This window comes from Panicum virgatum, chromosome 2K (genome assembly GCF_016808335.1).
Source record: "Panicum virgatum strain AP13 chromosome 2K, P.virgatum_v5, whole genome shotgun sequence".
NCBI classification, from domain to species: Eukaryota; Viridiplantae; Streptophyta; class Magnoliopsida; order Poales; family Poaceae; genus Panicum; species Panicum virgatum.
In genome coordinates, this window is record NC_053137.1 from 62,374,143 (window position 1) to 62,395,834 (window position 21,692).

General features: G+C 44.6%; 3 protein-coding genes across 4 annotated transcripts; 2 read left to right on the forward strand and 1 right to left on the reverse strand.

The window, feature by feature from the left end:
* The first annotated feature begins 1,866 nt into the window (after window positions 1–1,866).
* On the forward strand, window positions 1,867–8,156 carry LOC120693069 (NADH dehydrogenase [ubiquinone] iron-sulfur protein 4, mitochondrial-like). The gene is made up of 5 exons (XM_039976473.1): window positions 1,867–2,141; window positions 3,361–3,449; window positions 5,378–5,507; window positions 6,301–6,330; window positions 7,826–8,156. Exons 1-5 carry the CDS (start codon window positions 1,977–1,979, stop codon window positions 7,883–7,885), a joined length of 474 nt encoding a protein of 157 aa, XP_039832407.1. The 5' UTR covers window positions 1,867–1,976; the 3' UTR covers window positions 7,886–8,156.
* A 273-nt stretch (window positions 8,157–8,429) lies between these two features.
* On the reverse strand, window positions 8,430–9,880 carry LOC120696214. Its single transcript, XM_039979345.1, has one exon. The coding sequence runs from the start codon at window positions 9,685–9,687 to the stop codon at window positions 8,701–8,703; it is 987 nt and encodes a 328-aa protein (XP_039835279.1). The 5' UTR covers window positions 9,688–9,880; the 3' UTR covers window positions 8,430–8,700.
* A 5,849-nt stretch (window positions 9,881–15,729) lies between these two features.
* LOC120693079 (probable amino-acid acetyltransferase NAGS2, chloroplastic) lies at window positions 15,730–21,419 on the forward strand. 2 transcript variants are annotated; one of them, XM_039976484.1, is made up of 10 exons: window positions 15,730–16,144; window positions 16,477–16,564; window positions 17,276–17,484; window positions 17,799–17,950; window positions 18,127–18,538; window positions 19,299–19,396; window positions 19,689–19,800; window positions 19,918–20,077; window positions 20,416–20,488; window positions 20,926–21,419. In XM_039976484.1, exons 1-10 carry the CDS (start codon window positions 15,827–15,829, stop codon window positions 21,077–21,079), a joined length of 1,776 nt encoding a protein of 591 aa, XP_039832418.1. In that variant the 5' UTR covers window positions 15,730–15,826; the 3' UTR covers window positions 21,080–21,419. The 2 variants fall into 2 exon arrangements, with proteins under 2 accessions (XP_039832418.1, XP_039832423.1); XM_039976489.1 differs by lacking the exon at window positions 17,799–17,950 and having other exon boundaries at window positions 15,737–16,144; window positions 18,308–18,538.
* Window positions 21,420–21,692: the final 273 nt, after the last annotated feature.

Genomic DNA, 21,692 nt, shown 5'->3' on the forward strand with positions numbered 1-21,692 from the left:
GGACAAAACTGCCCCCCAACTTGCATTTAGCCGAAGTAGCCACTGATTGGCCACACTGTTTTATTTCACGAGTGGCACGAGAGCGCAGCATCACTTTCACGAGTTCCCATCGGTGCAGCTGGTCAGTGACCACTCACCTAAATTTTCTGCTGCTCAGGTTTCGGATTTAGAATGCCGCATCTCTGCTATGTGCATGTGCTATCCCTCGCGATCGCGCTGTTGACCTGCAGCCAGCCAGGTTTGATTGCTGCCCAAGGCGTGGACTCTGAGCTAGCCCCGGCTTATTATTAGTAGTTAAATCATCACGCGTCGTAAATCCGTGTGTGCTTGAACGGATCAAAGGCGTGTGTGGCTCTTCCATGCGGCCCCGGCGTCAGGTCAAATGAAAACATGGAACACAGGTGCAAACAAGATCGAGTTCCTGAGCTGGAATCAGAGTTCCTGAGCTGGAATCAGCGATCTGGATTTCCATTGCGGTTAGGCTAACGAATTCTGTCGTTTCCTGAATCCTGACGGACCCAGTAGGTAGGATGAAAAACTATCTGTCCGAAGAGCAGTCGGAAACCTCGCACGGAAGCGCTGACAGTAACTGAAGAATGATGGCGGCTAAAGCCTACAGATTAGCGTGTCTGCGTGTGCAAGTACGCAACACGCAGCGAAAAATCACTGGACGATCGATCGAGTTGGCGAGGCTGTCACGTCGGCTTGCATCTGTAGGCGACCGGCGAGGATCTCGATTAACATTTGTTTTTTCCGAGAAGACGACGCTGGGATCTCGATTAGCATGAGGCGGCTGATGGCTGCTGCTATTTTGATTAATGGAATTAGGTGAGCCCGGCGGTTGCAAGGAATTGATGATTAGCACGGGGTTCCGATCCGGTTTAATTTCTTGCTGTTCAGGGCGGATTCGATTATTTTATTTCAAACCTTCTGGACGGACTGTGTCGTCAGGACTCAAGAGTGAAGTGTAGATGCAGATAAGGTTGTGTCGCTTCTTTATGCATATACGACGACCAATGCCACAATCAAGAACGGGAGAAAATTAAGTCGTATGGGCAATTTTTTTCCCATTAATTTTTAGACTGACTGACTGGTAAACTGCGTGGCAGCAATACGTCATATGCGGCTATGCGCAGAAAAACTATAAACAATTGTTTGTCAAACTAGAGGCCATCATGCATGCAAGGTCCAGAAATGAGAAATCCGCTGCTCCTCTAGTTGCAAATAAGTGATGCTTTTTATTTATCTAAAGTCTATCCTTTCTTTTATTTCCAAATCACTCTAATGACTTAAAGTTTGGATATTTGGACCGTAGCCTACTTTTGCTACATAGTACTCCCTTCGTCCTTAAAAACTGCAACTCTCGCTTATGGAGAAGTCAAATAATTTTAAATTTAATAAAATTCATATAAAATAATACTAATATTTATATATTACAAAATAAATACTATTAGTTTAATTATGTAACATATTTTCATATTAAATTTATTTGGAGATAAAAGTGTTAGTAATTTAATAATTTATATATAAATTTGATCAAACTTGAACTTGTTTGATTTTTCAGGGAGCGAGATTTATAGTTTTTGGATTAAGGGAGTACATTTATGCTTATAAAAAAATAATAGTGAAAATTTTGGTTTTGACGCTGTTATCGTCACTTATTCGTGAGTCGTGACTGGATATACTATTAGCCAGGGCCCAAATGATTGAGACCCCCGTATTAAAAATGTCATCCACTTTCCCAGAGGCCCAACACCAGACGGGCATATTCTCAAAGGCATTGCCCCAGTGTACTGTATTGGGCGAGCCCAATATCCAACAATTCTGGGCTAAAAGGCCCAAGACCAAACAAACCCTTTCCGTCCTCATTGTTGTTCACTTTCTCTCGATCCGACCAGATCGCAGACTCGCAGGCCGCCTCTCCTCTGCCTCCTCCTTTCCCCTCCACCTCCTCTCCGGTGTAGGGCTCCGACGAGATGGCCGCCCCGCTCCGGCGGAGCCTCCCCTCCCTCGGCCGCGCGCTCCTCTCTCCGGCGCCGGTGAGGATGCTCTCCGCGGAGGCCTCCGACGCCCTGGTCGAGATCAAGCCGGGGGAGATCGGGATGGTCTCCGGCATCCCTGAGGAGCACCTCCGCCGTAAGGTAACGCCTAGCATGCATTACCCTCGTGTTTTTTTTGTCTGAGAAATGCTAGTCGCGTGAACCGATGCGGGCGCCTAGGGAGATGTTTTGGACTCAAGATAGGGGACGCTGGGACGGGATCCATGTATTGGTTGTGGTTGGAGTTTGAGTGGATAGAGATGGGAAATTGTTTTTTATGTTTTTTTATGGATTGGTTTGAAGTTAGACCTAAGGAATGTATGGAAGATTGGGGGTTTCTCTGCGGTGTCGACCCAGTTCAATTCCTTTCTACATGGGCCTTTTATGACAGGAATTTGCGTTTTTATGCATGCTTCTAGAAGTATTTGTGATGAAAAAGGGCAGGCGCGGGTCAGTAAACTGAGCATCTTCAGAGCTTAGATTATGCTGGGTGGATGTTAGTTGTCCAATTTTGAGCAGGATAGGTACTAAATAGCTGCAGGGTTAGTTACTCATTTACACTAAGACGCAGCAAACCTGAGCGTGTGAAATCAATCTTGAGATAAAATATCAGAACTAGAGTTCGATCTTATAGGAAGAACTTTCACTTAATGAACACTATAATTTTGTTGCCCATTGGCCTAGTATCTTCTAATAAAAAGGTAATACTATTTTGTTTCAAGCTTTTATTATGTACCACCATTTTTGCTTGATTGACTTCGGGACTAAATATTCCAATCGTTATCAATATACCGTCCATCACACAAGCTGGAGACCCAGATAAGAGATAAATGACTGCAGTTATTGTAGTTGGAGCATTGAACAGGTGACCGAAGCGATTTTCCCATTTCACTGGTCCCATACTACGGATTAAATGTTTGTGCATGACTAAGGCTTATACATAGCGTTATAGTCCAGTGATCAAGCGACAAAAGCATGCCAGGCCCTATTCATTTGCATCATGTGCGTGTGCTGAGTACAAGAAGTAGGTTAGCACTTAGCAGTTGGAAACCTCTTGTTCCCTCCAGAAGGCAATAAATTGTTATTTTCCAATTTAGTTGGAAAATGCTTCGTTAATTCTGGACCATACTAAGCATGGATTTGTTTTCCTTTCTTTTTTTTTCTTGGGTCGAACTGCCAGTGCGGTCTGGTCAGGTTGAACAGATATTTGTGTGAACTGCTGGTTTGTACTGGCTTTAGTTCTTGTATAATATATGCATTTTGGCTACTGTGTATGTTTCAGGTTTTTTTTTTTGTATAATATATCCTTGTGAATTGTCAGGTTGTAATTTATTCACCTGCTAGGACTGCATCCCAGCAAGGTTCAGGCAAAGTCGGGAGGTGGAAAATTAACTTTTTGTCAACCCAAAAGTATGCTTCTTGTTCTGATTTTTTTGCTCCCTTTTTGTTGTCTTTGAATTAATCGTATCTAAGGCCGCCTTAATAGATATTGAATGAAAACAAACCTCCTCCTGTAACCATACTTAGATTTATATTCTCATGTGATTACTTATAAATGTATAGGTGCTAATACCTAGGGCCAGGCGCCCATATGATTCAGAATACCTTTATCTTACAGTTACATGTTAACCACTTCCAATTGTTGATGTACTGCCAAAGTGCCTTTTTTGAATCACTTAGTACCACACTATCACTATGGGTGGGCGGATTACCCGAAACCCAAAATCCGAACCCGAAAAACCCGAACCTATACCCAAAAAACCCGAGCCCGAAAAACCCGAACACTATTTCGGGTTTCAACCCACGGTATTCGAAATTATTACGGGTAATTTGGGTTTCAAGCCACGGTACCCGAAAAACCCGAACAACAGACAAGCCCAAATATTTTAGTATCAGACGGCCCAGTATGCATACAGGCCCAGCCCACGAAATCCCCATCGAGTAAAACTGTGCCAGTAACCCTAGCAGCCCAACCCCCTCGCAGACACGCACGCACCCCAGCCTCTACTCTCCTGAGCCCTCTCCGACTCCCCTTGACGGCACTGCCGCCGCCGGCGCAGCTCGTCCTCATCTCGAGCGGGAGGAGGCATGGAGGGACTCGACCGATGGACGCCGGTACCGCCCACCGGCCACCGCGGTATGCAGGCCCTCGGCGTCATTCTCCTCTACGCATCTGGTCAGCCACAGTGCCCCTCGTGGAGGTCCGTTCATTGCTTGTTGGCTTGTTGCCTAGGCGGGGCCACGGACCCATGGTGATGCTCCTCGTGGATGCTCGACGATGCTAGGACCTGAAAGGATTCAATGGATCTTTTGTCTCTTTCTTGTTTTTTTTTCATTCCATTTGCTTCTTTTCTTTTTTGTTCCAGCTAGCAGGCAATCTGATGCAAAGCTAGGAGTAGGCGATAGATTTTTTGTCGAGTATTTCGAGAAAACCCAAACCCGAACCCGAAATTTCGGGTACCCGAAATGTCGGGTATTGATTTTTCAGAGCAAATTTCGGGTAGCATTTTTAGAAACCCGAATTTAACAAAACCCGAAATACCCGACCCGAATTTTTCGGGTAACCCGAATGCCTAGCCATAACTATCACTACAAAATTACATGGCCTCTAGATGGAACGAGAGTATACCCAAAGATTAGTGCTACTTTTCAACTATGACTATGCAACTCAATACCTTATTGCAATTTTCAATTGTTAGGGAGAGGCTTTGCTTTCTATCTCTGGTATTGTTATTAATTACTGGAACTTCAGTAGCATACTAACATCATACAGTTCTGAAATCTGTCAATAATCGAATTGTTTTATTACACCCTCCAGTCATTATCCCTTGACATTAGGACACAAAAAGGACCTGAAAATAGTTATATTTTTGTGTCCTGACATCAATTAGTAATGACTGGAGGGAGTATTATACTTTTTTTTTGCTGGGGTTTAAGTGCCATGGTTTTGGTTTCCCACTACTCACAAACTCGTACAATCATAGACGTGTGATGATTTTCACCCTTAGAAACTGCATTACAGCACTAGCGTCTGTTTGATGTAAATATGTAATGATGGGTTCGCGCTCGCCGCTCATCATACGGTAATAACTCTGTAAAATGGTGTGAGTGCAACATGTCCCTTGACCGGTACGCCTGATGCTGATCCAGAGACGCACATATCATGCATATTTGTATAGGCTCCTTGGAAAGCATCACAGCTTACTAAATTATACAACTGCAAATGAAGGAAGTAATTGGCCAACTACTGTAGTTCTCTTATCCTTCTCTCATCAATAAAAGCCCCTTCCCCCCTTATCCTTTTTTGACAAATTTGTTGCCATTTGAATTCATGATAGGTGGGAGAACCCGTTGATGGGGTGGACATCTACTGGGGATCCATATGCTAATGTTGGTGAAGCCGGACTTACATTCGACACTGCGGAGTCAGCAAAGGCATTCGCTGAAAAACATGGATGGAATTATGTGGTGGGTTTGTTTTTCCTTATAGATAATGCTGACTTGGAAAATTAGAATGTTCTATTGGGACTGCTCCTTCAGGACTATTTGGAATGATTGAAGCAAGGCTTGAATGGCACTTTTTAACGTGTGGGGTTTACTCCTTTTTAACCTTTTAGTTAAAATCTGAGGAAGCAATTGTAGTGTTCTGATGCTTAAATGTCCAACGTAGTTTTGATGGTAAACAAACTAGACCAGTTCGTGGTTCATATATTGAAGTACAGATGGACATGGACTTCGAAGGTGATCATTGCATATAATTTCAGTTTCCAGTTATAATTTTCTCAATTTAATTTTGAAATGTTTCTCAATACAATTTTTTTTGCTTTTAGTTTTGTATCTGTGCTGCTTATATTAAAGTTCTTTCTTTTCAAGATTTAAACACTAAAACTTCATTTGATGTATGGCACTATGATCTGGTAATAATATTAGGAGTATGTAGCCCTTTACATATACCTTACTAGAGTTCTTTCCGTATACACCTATATATTGCCCCCATGGGGGATATAATTCAATTCAGGTGCTATTCATAACAGATAGATTATTCTAAAAACCTACCGTGTAATTTCCAATTCTTCTGGCACTTGTAGCGTTGATGTTGAATATGCATAGTGTTTGATTTTATTTATGAAGCAGGCTGAAGTCGTATTTCTGGTGTGTGTTTTTAGATATGTTCACCTTTGGGCTATTGTTGAAGTATCCAATAATTTGAAATGAACCATTATACATGACTCTATATTTACACTACCTCTTTTTTTTGCAGGTTCGGAAACGCCATACACCTCTTTTGAAGGTCTGTATGTCACACCTCATATCCTTGATTGACTTTGTTAATGCTTTTCTTTTACCATGCTTATAGATCTTACAATGTTTGTCTTGGTGCATCTACTTGAATGTTTATCTTGCAGCTCTATATTGTTGACAGTGCATCATTTTTTTCCCCCTTTCTGTCTTTTCTTTTTTTCTGTTGCTTCAGTGCAGTACCAACTCGTACAACTATATATTCTATCCGCGCAAACCCACGCCATAGGGTCTGCAGTATATGTTATTTTCAATGTATGCTTGTTATGGGCAGAGTCTGCTGATGATGGTAGCACTTGACTGATTTCTTGAGTTCACATTTTGCATGGTCAAAAGTAGTTCGAGTCCTTCAATGTTTGTCAGAATTGAGAAGTCAGAGGTTGGCAAAAGCCAAATTTGGCATCAACATTGTAGATACATTGAATGTGTGTGAAGTGTGAACTACGAACAATGGCAAGAGGTCTACCATCCACATCGACTCTTAAGCCCTAGAGTTTGTTAGCAGGATATGGATAAGGACAAGCTGGTTGCTGCTGTCTGTTGATGGCTTGATGCAATGTGACCTCTGTTTTGGCAGTTTTTTCACGGTGCATGCATTCTTACATATAGTACTGCTTAGAATCAGGCTTGGTATCCCCAAGCTCCGCTATTTTTACTTTAGCATTTGGGGTTTATGTTGTTCACTCTGTTGTGCTAGGATTTAGAAATGACCAGTAGTGAGCGAATTACAACACCAAAACACAACGTGATAAACTCTGCAAAGCTCTAGACTGACAAGCAGTCAGTGAATTGCTACAACTGAACAGAAATAAGATTGGTGGAGTATCGAAGTTATATCCGCATGTTTGTGGAATACCCTGAAAGTTCTACAGTAAGCCAATAATCCTTCTTCCTAGTATGCCGGTCAAGTCTGATCCAATTATTTGATGCAACGTGCAAGCTTTTGGTTCGTAGTGACCGTACGGGTGCAGGTCCAATCTGGTGATGGAACTGACTCATTACCAGTAGTGTTTATTTGACTGGACTTTTGCTTTTGGTACGGCTGCCAGGGGCGAGCTGTACCTTTACGGTGAGTTTAAGGTACAGTTGCAAGAATTAAACTAACTTTGTTTGAAATAGAAGAATGAAACTAACTTCAAACAGTGTTGGACCAGCTTAGGACAATTTCAAAGTAGTATATCTATTTAAATCTCTTTAGAAACGATTAGCTTGGGACAAAAGGTTGGGACGATTAGCTTGCTAGCAATTGCTCTGTTTCATTCTAGTAAATTCTGACCATTGATGTCTAAGGAGATACCTTTCGTCTAGCCAGTTGCATTTTTTTTGTGTGGGTCATCTTTGAGATACATGTTGCACACATGACACGTGTGCTTTTGTGTCAATAGTATAGATTTAGCAAGTTTGGCGTTAATATATCCTGCCGTTCAGGTCGGTAGCATTTTAATTGGCTTGTTTGTGACTAATCAGATTGTTTTTCGCCCATGCAGCCCAAGGCTTACGCGGAGAACTTCAAGTGGAGAGGTCCCCCGAAGCCGGAGCAAGCTTGAGCTCTAGACCTCTAGTCTGTGAGCCTGACATTCAGACGATGTTGTTTTCCTCCTGGACTGCTTTTGCTTTCATCAGTATCCGTTGTGAAGTAAGAGCGAGTACATGCCTCGATTAAACCTGTAATAAGCATGAGCTACAATCAAACAAAATACATATCACTCCAAAATGTTTGTTCAAGGACGTCTTTGTATTTCAATCCCGTGTGGTTGCCTGGTTGGTCACATTGGAAAGAAGACAACATGCCATTTATGTGTCAAATAATTCCTTTTACTTTTTTTTCGAAAACTACTGCAGCGCTGCTATGTCATGAGTATTGTTGACACCCTTTTTTTTTGTCAACAAGTACAAGGAAGCAAATAAACTTTACAAGAGGTGGTGTACTGCGGAGTACAGATAACCAAACACACATGAGAACTAAGTAGGGAGCCATCAAGAGTAAGTATATTCTTTTTATTTAACCAGAGGGTAAAGCGTGTCATGATGCTGTTACTTGCTTTTGGCTATATCGATCTACTGCCCATGAAATGCCAGCCGCGACCAATCTCGGTTGCCCATGAGCAAACCTGTCGTTATCATACCAGATAGTCATGTACAAATTGACACCGAGCAGTTTCACAAAAGTACAAGTTACATTATCCCTTGCATTTGCATTCTCCTGTCATCAGCTTATATGTACTCCAGATTTCAGAACTGGGTCTACATCCTATGGACTTTGCAAAAGAGGAAATCTGGTCTAGCTTAACATGCAGCTTAGCCTGTGCACTTGGTTTGGCGCCCCGCAGTGCGTCACGCAAGATGCGGTACAAAACTTCTCCTAGCTATCGCTTGCCTCGCCGTCGCCGGAGCGGCAGCCCACGGACACGTCGGCGTCGGCGGTGCGGAACCTCCAGGTGAAGAGGTAGTCCCTGGACTCACACAGCAGACGCCTGACGTCGCACGGTACCATGATGCAGGTACACCTCCCGCCGTACTCCCACTCGATCCTGGCCGTGCATGTGAGCACCTCGTGGGGCTCCGGCAGCAAAGCTGCCTCGGCCACCTGCAGCACCACCTCCCCGCTGATCCTCCTCGACGCGGCGGCCACGGCGTCGAGCCACGGGCACTCAGGCTGCCCCACCATCTCCTTGTACGCGTCGTTCACCAGCCGGACGCGGTTGCCCGAGTCGGAGACCACCGCCGGGAGCGCGTCGGCCTCAAGCTCCGCCTCCACCTCCGCCGCCGTCTTCGAGACGGCGTCGGTGCAGGTCGCGTCGGTGCGGCGGATGCACTCGACGTGGATGGTGGAGAACACAGGGCGCACCGCCCGCGGCGAGATCACCTTGGGCTCCAGCAGCTTCCGCAGCAGGTCGCGCTCCACGGGCACGTCCCTCTCCTCCGCCGCCACCTTCACCAGGTCCTCGGCGACCGTGTCCGCCGGCGGTAGCGACGCCAGGGGGAGGCATGCACTGCCCGGGACGACCACCGACACATGCGCCCTCGTCGCCGTCGCGACCGCGTCGGTGGCCGCCGCGCACCGGAGCGGCGGGTACGGCGCCGCCGCCCTCTTCCGCTTGGCGGCCGGCTGCGCGGGCGACTTCGGGGACACGGGCACGACGTTCGGGCGGCCGCGCTTCCGCGCGCGGCACGGCCTGCTCTGCAGTTGGCACAGCACGCGGTTGGCGGCCACCACGCCCTCGGCCGCAGCCTGCGCCACCGGCGACGCCGCGGCCGCCGCCAGTGCGGGCTTGGGCGCGATGGGGCGGAACCGCGCCAGGATCTCGTTGGCCTTGACGGCCGGGTCCGCAGGCTGCACCATGGCCATGGCGAGCAGCGCTGCGGCGGGCTCACGGGGCTCAGGGTCGAGGTCAGTGGTCAGTGGACTCGACCACTCGACTACTCGAGTGAGAAGGGAGACCCTGAGACGGAGCGGAGCACGGCCCGTCACGGCCCGGGGCAAGCGCGGGTTAAGAAGGGCGGGGCGGCCAATCGGACGCGCGCAGAGGGAGGGGCACGTGGGAAGGCGGCGCGGGGTACGTGGGCGACCGCGCGGGGACGCGGCCGACACGTAGGCGGAGCCGAGTCGCGGGGGGGCGCGCGCTTGGGTTGGGTGGGTTCCAGTGGGAGGAGGCGGCGAGCAGGCTATGGGTGACGGGGGGAGGGCGACTGGGCGAGGGGGCTCTGCATGCGGGTCGCTTGGCCGCTTCGGCTCGCGTTCGCCATGCCGCGCGCGCCTCGTCCCCCGTGGAGCGTTCCGCCGGCCGGGCCGCTGGTACTGGCTGGCTGGCTGGCGCGCGGGCCATTGATGGCGTGGTCGCGTGGGCGCCGCTAGGTGTCTCATTGGCCAGTATTGCGGCACTGCCCGCCAACCAGCTTCGTATATGCTCCAGTAAGTGCAAGCGCTTCACTCTTGTGCCAAACCAAGAGATCTATTGTTCTGGAACGATCATATGGGGCCGATCTGCATCTATACTTATATCTTTGAGAAAAACTCTTAGAGAAATCTATTAGATCTAGCTGCAATGACGAATGTGTCATCCCTTCAAGTATTGAACGTTAGTGACTGTTATAAAAAAACGTTAGTGACGAGCCGTCTTTGAGCTGTTGAACACGTGGCGTGCGATAAGGCTAGAGCGCTTGCATGCGTCGTCGGTGCAATGCATCTAGCTCAAGTTTACAGTTCCTCGGGAACTGGAAGCACATACGGAAATTCAAAATTTCTCGACATGTATTACCCCCTTCAGGATCGGCTGGGTGGGCGTATCGCATCCACGGACACGTAAGGCCGGTGCCTTCACCCCCTCCTCGTACACGACCCACCACACGTGGAAGTGGAGCACATACGCATGCATGCGCGCATTATGGAGCCCTACTGGAACGCAGACGCAGCCACGGGCCTAGCTAGCTCCGGTAGCCAGCCGGCCGCGCGCGAGACCAGCCGGGGCGGGGCGCGTCCTCGTCTCCCCGCCCAAGAACCGAGAGCCCCTTTTGGATGCTACCGGCGCGCGATCTCTTTAATCGTTTTCCGCTGCATGCGCGGCATGTGCTGCGCGCCGTGGCGAGCGGGCAGGGAGCGGGCGACGAGTGGCCGCCCTGCCATTGGCGGGCGCGGCAGCGCGTGGCCGACGCATGCCGCGCGCGGCGAGTGGGCGGGCCGGGGCGCGGCGCGCGGCGCGAGGAGGCGCGCTGGCTGGCTGCTGCGACGACCGCAGGGGAGGCAGGCTGCGCTGCATGCGTGGATTGGAGCTAGCGTGATCCGGCGCTGCCGCCGCATGCTGGGCGCGCTGGCTGCGCTACAGCTGGTGACGACTGACGACGGGGTGAGCGAGCCATATGCTACAGTTATGCGAGCTTGTCGGCCCGCAGCTCATTCATGCGCACTGGTGACCGACACTGCAGTACTAATTAGTACTCGTTGCATGTAGATTTTTGTAGACGATCTTTTTTCGCAACGTGTTTGTATAGCATGGCTTGGATCGTTATTTTCTTGAGATCGAGAAAAGGAGTTTATTCTACTTGCGACTCCGTTTCAGTTTCCTCATTTGCAGTCTCACTACATCTGTGACCAATTTCTTGCTACACAGCTCAGGAAAACAAAGATCACACCACAACCGGGCCCTAAAAATATAAAGAGCATATTTGGGCCAACAGAGTTGAAGGGCTAAATGATCATGGGCCAGAATTAATTCGAGCCCCATTATCTGGGCCTAGAACGGCCCAATTATTTAGTTTTCCCGGTCACATCTTTGCGCTTTTTTCTTTTTTATATTTTTAAAAAATAAAAATTTCAAAAATATATGCTCGTTTTGAAATATTTCAAAAATACCCCCGGTCGCCCCCTATAGGGCGACAAGTCTTAAGTGTAATTTTTTTTCTTCAAATTCGCAATGAGGTCCCTAAAAAAAAGGCCCTGTCGCCCCCCCCCCCCAACGGGCGACAGGGGGCCTGTCGCCTCCCCCCTCGGGCGACCGCTGGGCCCAGCCCACGGGCGCGGCAGGGGGGCCTGTGGCCCCCCCGGGCGACCGGGGTATGGCCCCCTATATAAGCTCCAACCCTCCCCTTCCCTCCTTATTTGAGCCCGAAAATTCCACCAAAAATCCAGAAAAAAAGAGAGGAGTGAGGAGAAGGAAAGCGGCGAAGCCCTGCCGGATTCAGCACTTGTGATCTGCAGGTTGGTACATTTATTTTATATATTGTTATATTTAAGTACTACGTATTTAAGTATGAGTAATTTAAGTATGGGTGAGTAATTTAATTTAATTAGTGCTATAGTAAAACTATTTAAGTAGGAGTTTAATGATACTTTAGTTTGTAGTTACATAGTAGTAAATTAGTTTAGAAAATTAGTTCTACGCATTTATTATTACAATTGCAGTACTATTAGAGACGTGTTTATAAATTAATTATGATTTAGAATAGAATTTGGCATATGCAGTATAGAATTTGAGTGTCATCACGTAGTTATGAATACTTATACGTTGTAGTTGAATTTCATACTTAGTTTTTACGGATTATTGAATATGGTAGTGAAGTAAAGAGTATAACTCGGTAAGTATTATGTGATATACAGATATGTCGACCAAGATACAGTTTCAAGTATTTTATGGTGAATACAATGTTATGTATGGGCCAAATGGAGTAGATCTTTCTGCCTTTAAGCGCACATCTAGTGGCATAGATAAACCTCTGGAAAGGAGTTTTGGTTCCATATTTAAGTGGCTGCAGCGTGGGTTCCATGTTGATCCGTTGACACATGTGATCACTGTCCAGTCTCTTGTTAATTGGAGGTAGAAAGTGAATTATGTTAATTGATGATGATACACAGCACTGATGACTGGCAGAAGTACATGCAAGCAGCTCTAAAGCGTGGGTGGCCTCTGGCCATTCTTGTTCAAATCCGGGAGAAGACACAAAATGAAATCCAACATTGTGCAGATCAAGGAACTTCGAGTATTCAAAGAGAGACCAATTATGTTGATCAAGATGAGTCAGAAGAGACAGGGAACCAAAACGACCACAGCGCCTTACTGATGAGGGAGAGAGGATACATAGCATTGTGGACGAGATGGAGGCAGAAGACCAAACCGCAATAGAGATGAAAGAATATTAGGGCTCATCTGATGACGAGCAATACTCATTGCCAAAAAAGTGGAAGGAGCATGGTTTTGGCAGTCATGTCGCAGAAGATGTACGAAATCAGGAGTGCGAGTACAGTGGGAATGAGGTAGTGCAAGGTGCAACATATCCAAACATTGAAGCCGTAAAAGATGCTGTGAGACTATGGGCAATATCATTGAAACGAGAATTCAGAGTCGTAAAATCTGGCAGTAAAGAATATGAGGTGAAGTGTGTGAATGATGGATGTCCATGGCGAGTACATGCATTCAAGGGAAAATGGAAGTCCAACTGGAAATGTTCCATTGTCACAGAGCACACTTGTTTGCTGTCAGAAGTTCTTCCCTCGCATCGCAATATATCATGCGACTTTGTTGCAAAGCAAATGTATGGGTTTATTATGGACAACCTTAATTATGAGCCAAAAAATGATTGTTCGACACATTGAGCAGACTTACCAGTACACCATCAATTATTTGAAGGCATGAAGGGCTAAACAAAGGGTGTTGGAGATGCGGTTCGGCACATACGAGGCTTCATATGATAACCTACCTCGTATGTTATCGCAGGTTGCTGCTAGAAATTCTGGAAGCTTTTATAACACATACCTCGTACCAGCCGTGACCAGGGGACAAAGAATTATGCAACGAGCCTTCTTTTGCATAGGTGCTTGTGTTAGAGCATTTCAGTTTTGTCTTCCGGTGATCTGCATTGATGGCACATTTTTGACTGGAAGGTATAAAGGTCAGATACTCACCGCAATCGGTGTAGATTGCAACAACCAAATAGTTCCGCTTGCATTTGCATTTATTGAGAATGAGAACATAGACAGTTGGTATTGGTTCCTTGAACGAGTGAAGATTCATGTTGTTGCTGCACGCCCAGATGTGTGCCTTATTAGTGATAGGCATGCAGGTATCCTGCAATCAATACTGAAATTGCAACATGGAGTCACTAGCTGGTTTTTGTTGACACTCACCCGCAGCCACACCAGACGAGGCCTCAGGATGGTTATGCCCGGCACCACGTGGAGTCACTAGCTGACGCGGTGAGTCTCTTGATCATATATATATATATATATAATTATATTCATAAGATAATTCATGTGTTTGTAACTGTACCTTTACTGAATTGATGCAGCTTCGCCTTTGCAACATGATGGAGACAGATTGCTCGACTTACTTGACGAGGGTACGTGCCGGATCCCCAATGACCCAGTTTGAGCAGACAAAGGCATGGTCGAGGCAGCGTGATCAATTGCGTCAGGTAGTGCACAACTTCGGAAGCCGTGCGCAGTACGAAGACAGCCACGGGTCGTCTCAGGCCTCGTCGTCGTTCCCGTGTCCGTCGACCGTGCACGGGCCGACGTCGTAGCTCTTCCCAAGTGCAGGTAACGTACATATCTCTTTAAAATTACATCAAGTGTTCCTACATATTTACTAATATCACATACAGGATACGATCCAATTACTGCGTTCGGCCATACTGGAATGTTTAGAGGGACAGCACCAGTTGGCGGACCGTATCCAGGGATGGTACCGGGGCCACATATACCGGCCTACACAGGTTAGTTTATGTTCGTATTTCGGTTTCTACACATCATGATAAAATATACGAGCGTACGCTAACATACACATTTTTTGCGTAGGATTCTACCCCCATGCGGGCGCCGGACCTTCTTCTTCCTCCTTTCGACCAAATAACGAGACCTTCACCTTAGACGACTTCGACAGCTTGAGTCCAGAAGAGTCTGCCGCGCAAGGTGACCCCGATGTCTTGGGTATTCACAATTAGGAGGAGCACCACTTGGGATCTCTGAGCAGCAGACACCTCAGCCCCTTGCGCGTCTTGAGCGACAGATGAGGTCTCCGGATGTTCTCACCTACTCCGAGGGCCATGTCCGTGCCCAGCAGAGGGCTAAGAGGGTCCGACGCCCTAGGGGTGGTTAGATATATCTGATGTTTGTATCTCTGATGTTTATTTGTAATGAGATAGCTGTGGACCGCTTATTTGTATCCGATGTTTATGATTGTGCTAGTTTACTTGTCATTTGTTTCTATTCATACTATTGATGAACTTATTATGTTTGTGGGTTTCATAATGCTCGTGAAATAAGGGAAGTTCTTGCGATTTTTCCCATGTTTTAATGAAGGACAAGTTAGGTGCGGTAGGAGTTAGCGGCCGAGATCCTGCCGACGATGATGACGACTACACGCTCGAATAGCTCAAAATAGGAACCATAGTGTATGTAGCTGCGAGTACGAGATCACAGGTTGCCACTGCTCAGCACGGCGATCACGGGTTTCTCAAATGTGACATTCTTTGCCCAGACATACGTGACCCAATAGCAGTGTCCTTCCACCATTTCAAAAAGTACGCAATTCGGCAGAGCTTCGCCGTTTTTCTTCTTCTCACCCCTCTATTTTTTCCTGAATTTTTAGTCTCAAATGACAAAGGGAATGACGGCATATAGCAGGCTCAAATGACAAAGTGAATGGCGGCATATATAGGGCCTGTCGCCCGTTGGGGGTGACAGAGCTTTTTTTTTTCTAGAGATCTCATTGCGAATTTGAAGAAAAAAAATTACACTTAAGGCCTGTTGCCCTATGAGCGACCGGGGGTATTTTTGAAATATTTCAAAGCAGACATATATTTTTGAAATTTTTATTTTTTAAAAATATAAAAAAGAAAAAAGCGCGACATCTTTCTGGCACTCGCAAAAGCCCAAACTGTGGTCAGGGATACGCGCCATTGGCTATTTTCCGAAACAACAGCCTCGTCGCGGCAAAACCACATGACCTTTTCCCTCTCCGACCGACCCCTACTTCCCTAGGGTTCGAAGCTTCTACATGGCCACTTGGGCACCCGGGGGGCGCCTCGCCGGCGAGATCTCGCGGCCCGCGGCCCGGGCCGCCGCGAATGGACTCCCCTCTGGGAGACTGCGACGGGTAGCCGTTACGCGCCGCTGGCGGGGGCACGGCGTCCGGTGCTGCGCGATTGGTAACTCCAGCTCCAGCGGCGGCGGCGGCGCCGTAGACCCCGGGGAGGAGTTTGTAGGGTTCTTTCGGGAGGCGTGGCCGTACATCCGGGGGCACCGCGGGAGCACCTTCGTGGTCGTTATCTCCAGCGAGGTGGTGTCCGGGCCACATTTTGACCGTGTTCTTCAGGTATTAGGAATTTGAGATGTTTGCTCTTGCTGTTTGCTTTGCTGTATTTCGGATTCATCTGATTATTTGTTCAGAGTGTATTTGACCTCCTTCTATATCCTTAAGAAAATTGCGGTAGGTAGGACAATTGCTTTATCTAGACGTCATAACAATTTGAATCGGAGACCCGTAAGAAAAATCAACATTACCAAGTAATAAGGATAGAAAGCATCGATGCTTTTCAGGGGTTAGGTTAATGATAACCTTACTCCTGAAGTTAATGATTTTAGGCTTTTGTTACAGGGATTCCTGTTTCCCAATACCAACAGTACTATCTTTTCTCAAATATGCAGGACATCTCACTTCTTCATGGTCTGGGGATCAAATTTGTTCTTGTCCCTGGAACACTTGTTCAAATTGATAAGCTTCTGTCAGAAAGAGGTCAGTTCTGTGCCAATTCATGTGCTACACAAAAACGACTATGAAATTTAAAAAGCTTGGAATTCGCTTCTTATCCTTCTGGTGTAGATCTATGTATCACCAATTCGAGATACAGATACACCGATACGGCTAATATATATATATATATGTATTAATAATTATCTAAATATATAAATAATTGTATATGGGAGAGAATGAGATATATATAGAATTAATTTTGAGAATGAGATATGTAGTTATATTCGGAAGATTAAAATATTACTACATTAATGCATCATATAACAAAAGGAAAACAAGCCTAAAAAGGTCCCGATACGCGTATTGGCGAGTATTAAGAATTTATTTATTTATTTTTAATTCCATTATTATCCGATACTTCCCGACAGCCTATCGGATACGTATCTGCGTATCGGATACGGGTACGACAGGGCTAGAGAAGTATTGGTGATTCATAGGTGTAGATTTCTATATATACTTGACTTTTTTTAGCACAAATATAAAATAAAGGATGACTACTAAGCGTATTAAAAGAAATACAATAAGAAAGTTTAGAGAATCGTTTAGCTGCTGTGGCATATAATTGACTGCTAAACTTGACCTGTTAAGCTTCCAGAACTGCTAACTTTGGTTGTTTTCGATTCTTAATACATCTATGCATCTTTTATTTTTTTCCTGGTAGTGCATGTTCTCAGTTTATGAAAAATCATGTAGGGAAGAAGGCGAAGTATGTTGGTCAGTACAGAATTACTGATTCTGATTCATTAGAAGCTGCAATGGAGGCAGCTGGCAGAATACGATTGACAATAGAAGCAAAACTTTCTCCTGGTCCTCCAATGTTAAATCTCCGTAGACATGGTGTTATTGGACGTTGGCATGGTCTTGTGGATAACATTGCAAGTGGCAACTTTCTCGGTGCTAAGGTGAATATGTATAAGTAACTGGGCTTTTGAATATCTGTTTTTTATCTGATTTTTATATTATCTTTTATAGCATATCCTATGTGCAACTTCAATGGTTATAAATAGCTCTTCATAAGACAGATAACACTAATTTTCTTTCTTTTTGTTACGACATAATAAAGTCAACCCAAAGTGAAACCATACGATTCACAAATAAGTGCATGCGTACTACTTAAGATCATTTCCTTGCTCTGTTTTTGTACTTAATAGTTATGTTAAACTTGACATGGGGTCCTGCAATGATACTATTCAATCTATGTATCTTTCTTTGGCAGAGAAGAGGGGTGGTTAATGGTATTGATTATGGATTCACTGGTGAAGTTAAGAAAATAGATGTTTCACGGATAAGAGAGAGGCTTGACAGTGATAGCATAGTTGTTGTCAGTAACATGGGATACTCGAGTTCAGGAGAAGTGTTAAATTGCAAGTATGTCATTTTCTTACTTTTTAATTTCCTTATTTTTTAACATCAATGTGTGTATAATATGATAAGAAAGATATGAGCAATTGTCTTATCTTACTTGCAAAAATTACTATAACACCTACTTATTTGTATGTGTTGGAGCTTTAATACTAAATAATTTATTTTGTGAAAATATTCAGCACCTATGAGGTTGCTACTGCATGTGCTCTAGCAATGGCGGCAGATAAACTTGTGTGCATTGTAGATGGTCAAATATTTGACGAGCATGGACGAGTCATTCATTTCATGTCTATTGAGGAAGCTGATTTGTTGATTAGAAAACGTGCTAAGCAAAGTGATATTGCTGCAAATTATGTTAAGGTTGTGGATGAGGAGAGTATCAATTCTCGACACAAGGGAGTCTATGAACCATCAATGGGTGCCAGAACTCATGTAAACGGATATACTGCTTCTTTTCAAAACGGTTTGGGTTTTAACAATGGAAATGGTATTTATTCTGGTGAGCAAGGATTTGCTATTGGTGGTGAAGAGCGGTTAAGTAGATCAAATGGCTATCTTTCTGAGTTGGCCGCAGCAGCATATGTGTGTCATGTAAGTGTTTCGCCTTTCACTTCACATTCTTTATTAAATTAAATTCTATGATTCTAGCTGAAGATTAATAGTTTTCTAGAGTGCTTTACATGTATAACATACGTAAATAACTAAATATGTTATCCAATGTAGCAAAAATTGTTTGCTGAAATTGCTAGCTACAATAAGGGTGATTGATTAATATAATTCTATGATCATGCGCTATCTCATGTTAGATCTGCATGCATGTTTGATGGGCTACCATGAACGGGCCATGCAATCTCATGCTACTTGATTTTTTTCCCCATGTAAGGAAGGTGGCATGTTGGAATACATATGCAGCATCTCAACTTAATGGCCATTTGGATTGTGGTATACAATGATGGAATTGGAATTGGGATATGAGTTTTGTGGGAAATGGACAGTAATATATTAAGGGTAGAAGCATGGAGAGCTAGCACCCTCTTGTCCAATGGGATATGAGTTAGTGTATCATTATTTATTGTAGCCTGTATGATAATATGGTCTTGCTCAGTACTACTGCATGTAGCCATGAAGTTCTTGAGACCAGACTTCAGAGCTTGAGATTAGTTTGAGGCGGTGGCAACATGTGCTGTGTTATTTGCATTTTCTCTTTCTACAAAGCCAGCAATGTCCGTCTAATGAACAGCGGAACTATATACTTATATAGTTTTGGAAGGTGTAAGCTTACTATTGGCACGAAAGCCTCTATTTGTTAGGCTTGACTATCTGTTGACCATTTGTTTCATCCAAATGTCAGGGTGGTGTTCAAAGAGTTCATATCATAGATGGAACTGTAGATGGATCACTGCTATTAGAATTGTTTACAAGAGATGGTGCAGGAACAATGATAGCTAGGTATTCTAAAGCTCTTCTATCAAATTTTTGCTCAAATTTGTTGCTCTAATGTTCATGCAAATAGTCCGGTGCCTGCATTATCTTTTATCAGCATGGAAGCTTTTCTTAAACATGTATTGCCATCCTTTTTGTAGTCCTTAATTGCTAAAAAAATTGATACGAGAAATAAAATTTGTGCTTGGGTAACAAATGTTGGGCATGAATATTTTATGGAGAAATGGGCGGCTTTTGGAATCTAACATCTACAAGCTATCATGGGAATCATGGTTTATTCCCTACCACATGTTTTCAGGGATGTTTATGAAGGAACAAGGATGGCTACAGCCGAAGATCTTCTTGGCATAAGAAAAATTATTCGGCCACTGGAGGATTCTGGTGTTCTGGTGCGGAGAACGGATACAGAGGTGTGTTAACTATAAACACTTTTGATTATAATGTTGTTCTGTACTTAGTGGGTTTAACTGTGTTCTCTTCATGCTTACTACTGATAAAATGGGTCTTTCTTTTTATATTATCTGCAGCTTCTTGAAGCATTGAACTCGTTTTATGTTGTTGAAAGAGACGGTTCAATCATCGCTTGTGCTGCTCTGTTTCCGTTTCCTGAGGACAAATCTGGTGAAGTTGCTGCAATTGCTGTATCTGAAGAATGCCGAGGAAGAGGTCAGGGGGACAAGTTACTTGGTACGTTCATTGCTACATGGATAAACAGAATCTGTTCTCCACTAGTTATTGCAATCATTTACCCAACACCATGCGCACATGCTCCTGTCCCCTCTTTCTCACGTGCATACGCAATCCTTAAAGATTAGATTAGGAGAAGGTTCCACTGACCAATAAAGTGTGGTGTTAAAGTTGGGGTCTCTGCTCTCTAATTCATAACTGTTTCGAATTCCTCAGCTTTGCAGTTAGTGTGTCCTCTCTCTCTTGTTAAAAAGAGTTCGATTCGGTTGAATTTTCTCTATAACTGGCTAATCAATCATTTTTTTTTGCTTTACCTCATGGTTATTATTGTGCTTCAGATTATGTCGAGAAGGTGGCGTTATCTCTTGGTCTTGAGAAATTATTCTTGCTTACTACGCGGACTGCAGACTGGTACACCTTGGTTCTTTCTCTTGACTAATTACATTGATGGCCCAAAAGCTTTGACTAACTCAATGGCTGTTTTCTGTTACCTTAGTTTATGTAGAATTACTATGGTTCCTGGTTAGTATCGGGTCTATCAACATTTTGTGGGGCATATGGCTACAGAATGCATTGAATGCAGTCTCTTGGTCGGTCTGCTCTGTGCAATGTTTCTTTATCCACTTGACTCGTTTCATTTTTTTTTCATCTTTTGAGAATCTACATGAGTATCTTGAATTCTGCTTTCACATGGTTTTGTTAGGATCTGTTACAGTTACTGAATATTGAAGTACAAATCACATGGGAAAACCAACATTGAAGTCCAGCTATGTGCAGAGTATAATATTGTTTTGATTTTTGGCTTTTGGTGTACTTCGACCGTGTACCTCATTTTGATATGTTTTCAGGTTTGTGCGGCGTGGTTTCTCTGAGTGCTCTATTGAGTCTATTCCTGAGCAGAGGAGAAAACGTATCAATTTGTCCCGTGGATCCAAGTATTACATAAAGCAGCTCCAGCCAAAGCATGCTGGTGTTACAACGAACAACTTTGTCATCAGATGACACAATATTCATGAGACTTAGTGCAACTTGAGATGTCAGCAATGATTATATCAATTTTGCTCCTTGCCAAAAGCACAATTTCAGACAGAAACAGAATAACTTTTACTGAGTGAATTTGAGCGATAATTATTTCACATTTGCATGTGTGATTGAAATCTGTTTTCACCATAGAAATGAGGCAGATAACAAATAGCTGATTGAATTCTATGTGTACCTTATTAACAAGCAAATAATATTGCCAAATAGAGGTTATGCAGTTACCTTTTTTGGCTTTTTTGTAAAAGAACTAGTTAAACCACGGGCTCTATCAAATAGCTGTCAAAGTACTCTCGAAAAGACAGTAATATGAGGTATTATATCTGGCTGATCATTCGTTGTGCTTGGGGAAAGGTAAAGGTGCTTTTATTTCGTGGGCGTGAGTCTGCAAAAAGAGGCAGAATTGTTATCGGCCAGCTGGATCGAGAGGTTTTAGTTTTGCTGCCAACCAAGAGCTTTGGTTTTTTTTTTTAAGCTTCTGATAATGACTTTGTTCTGATGAGATCAAAGGCTAAGGCTTTTCTACCTTTCCTGGTACAAAGAGCAAATCATGGAGAATATTAGTTCCCGTGTACGA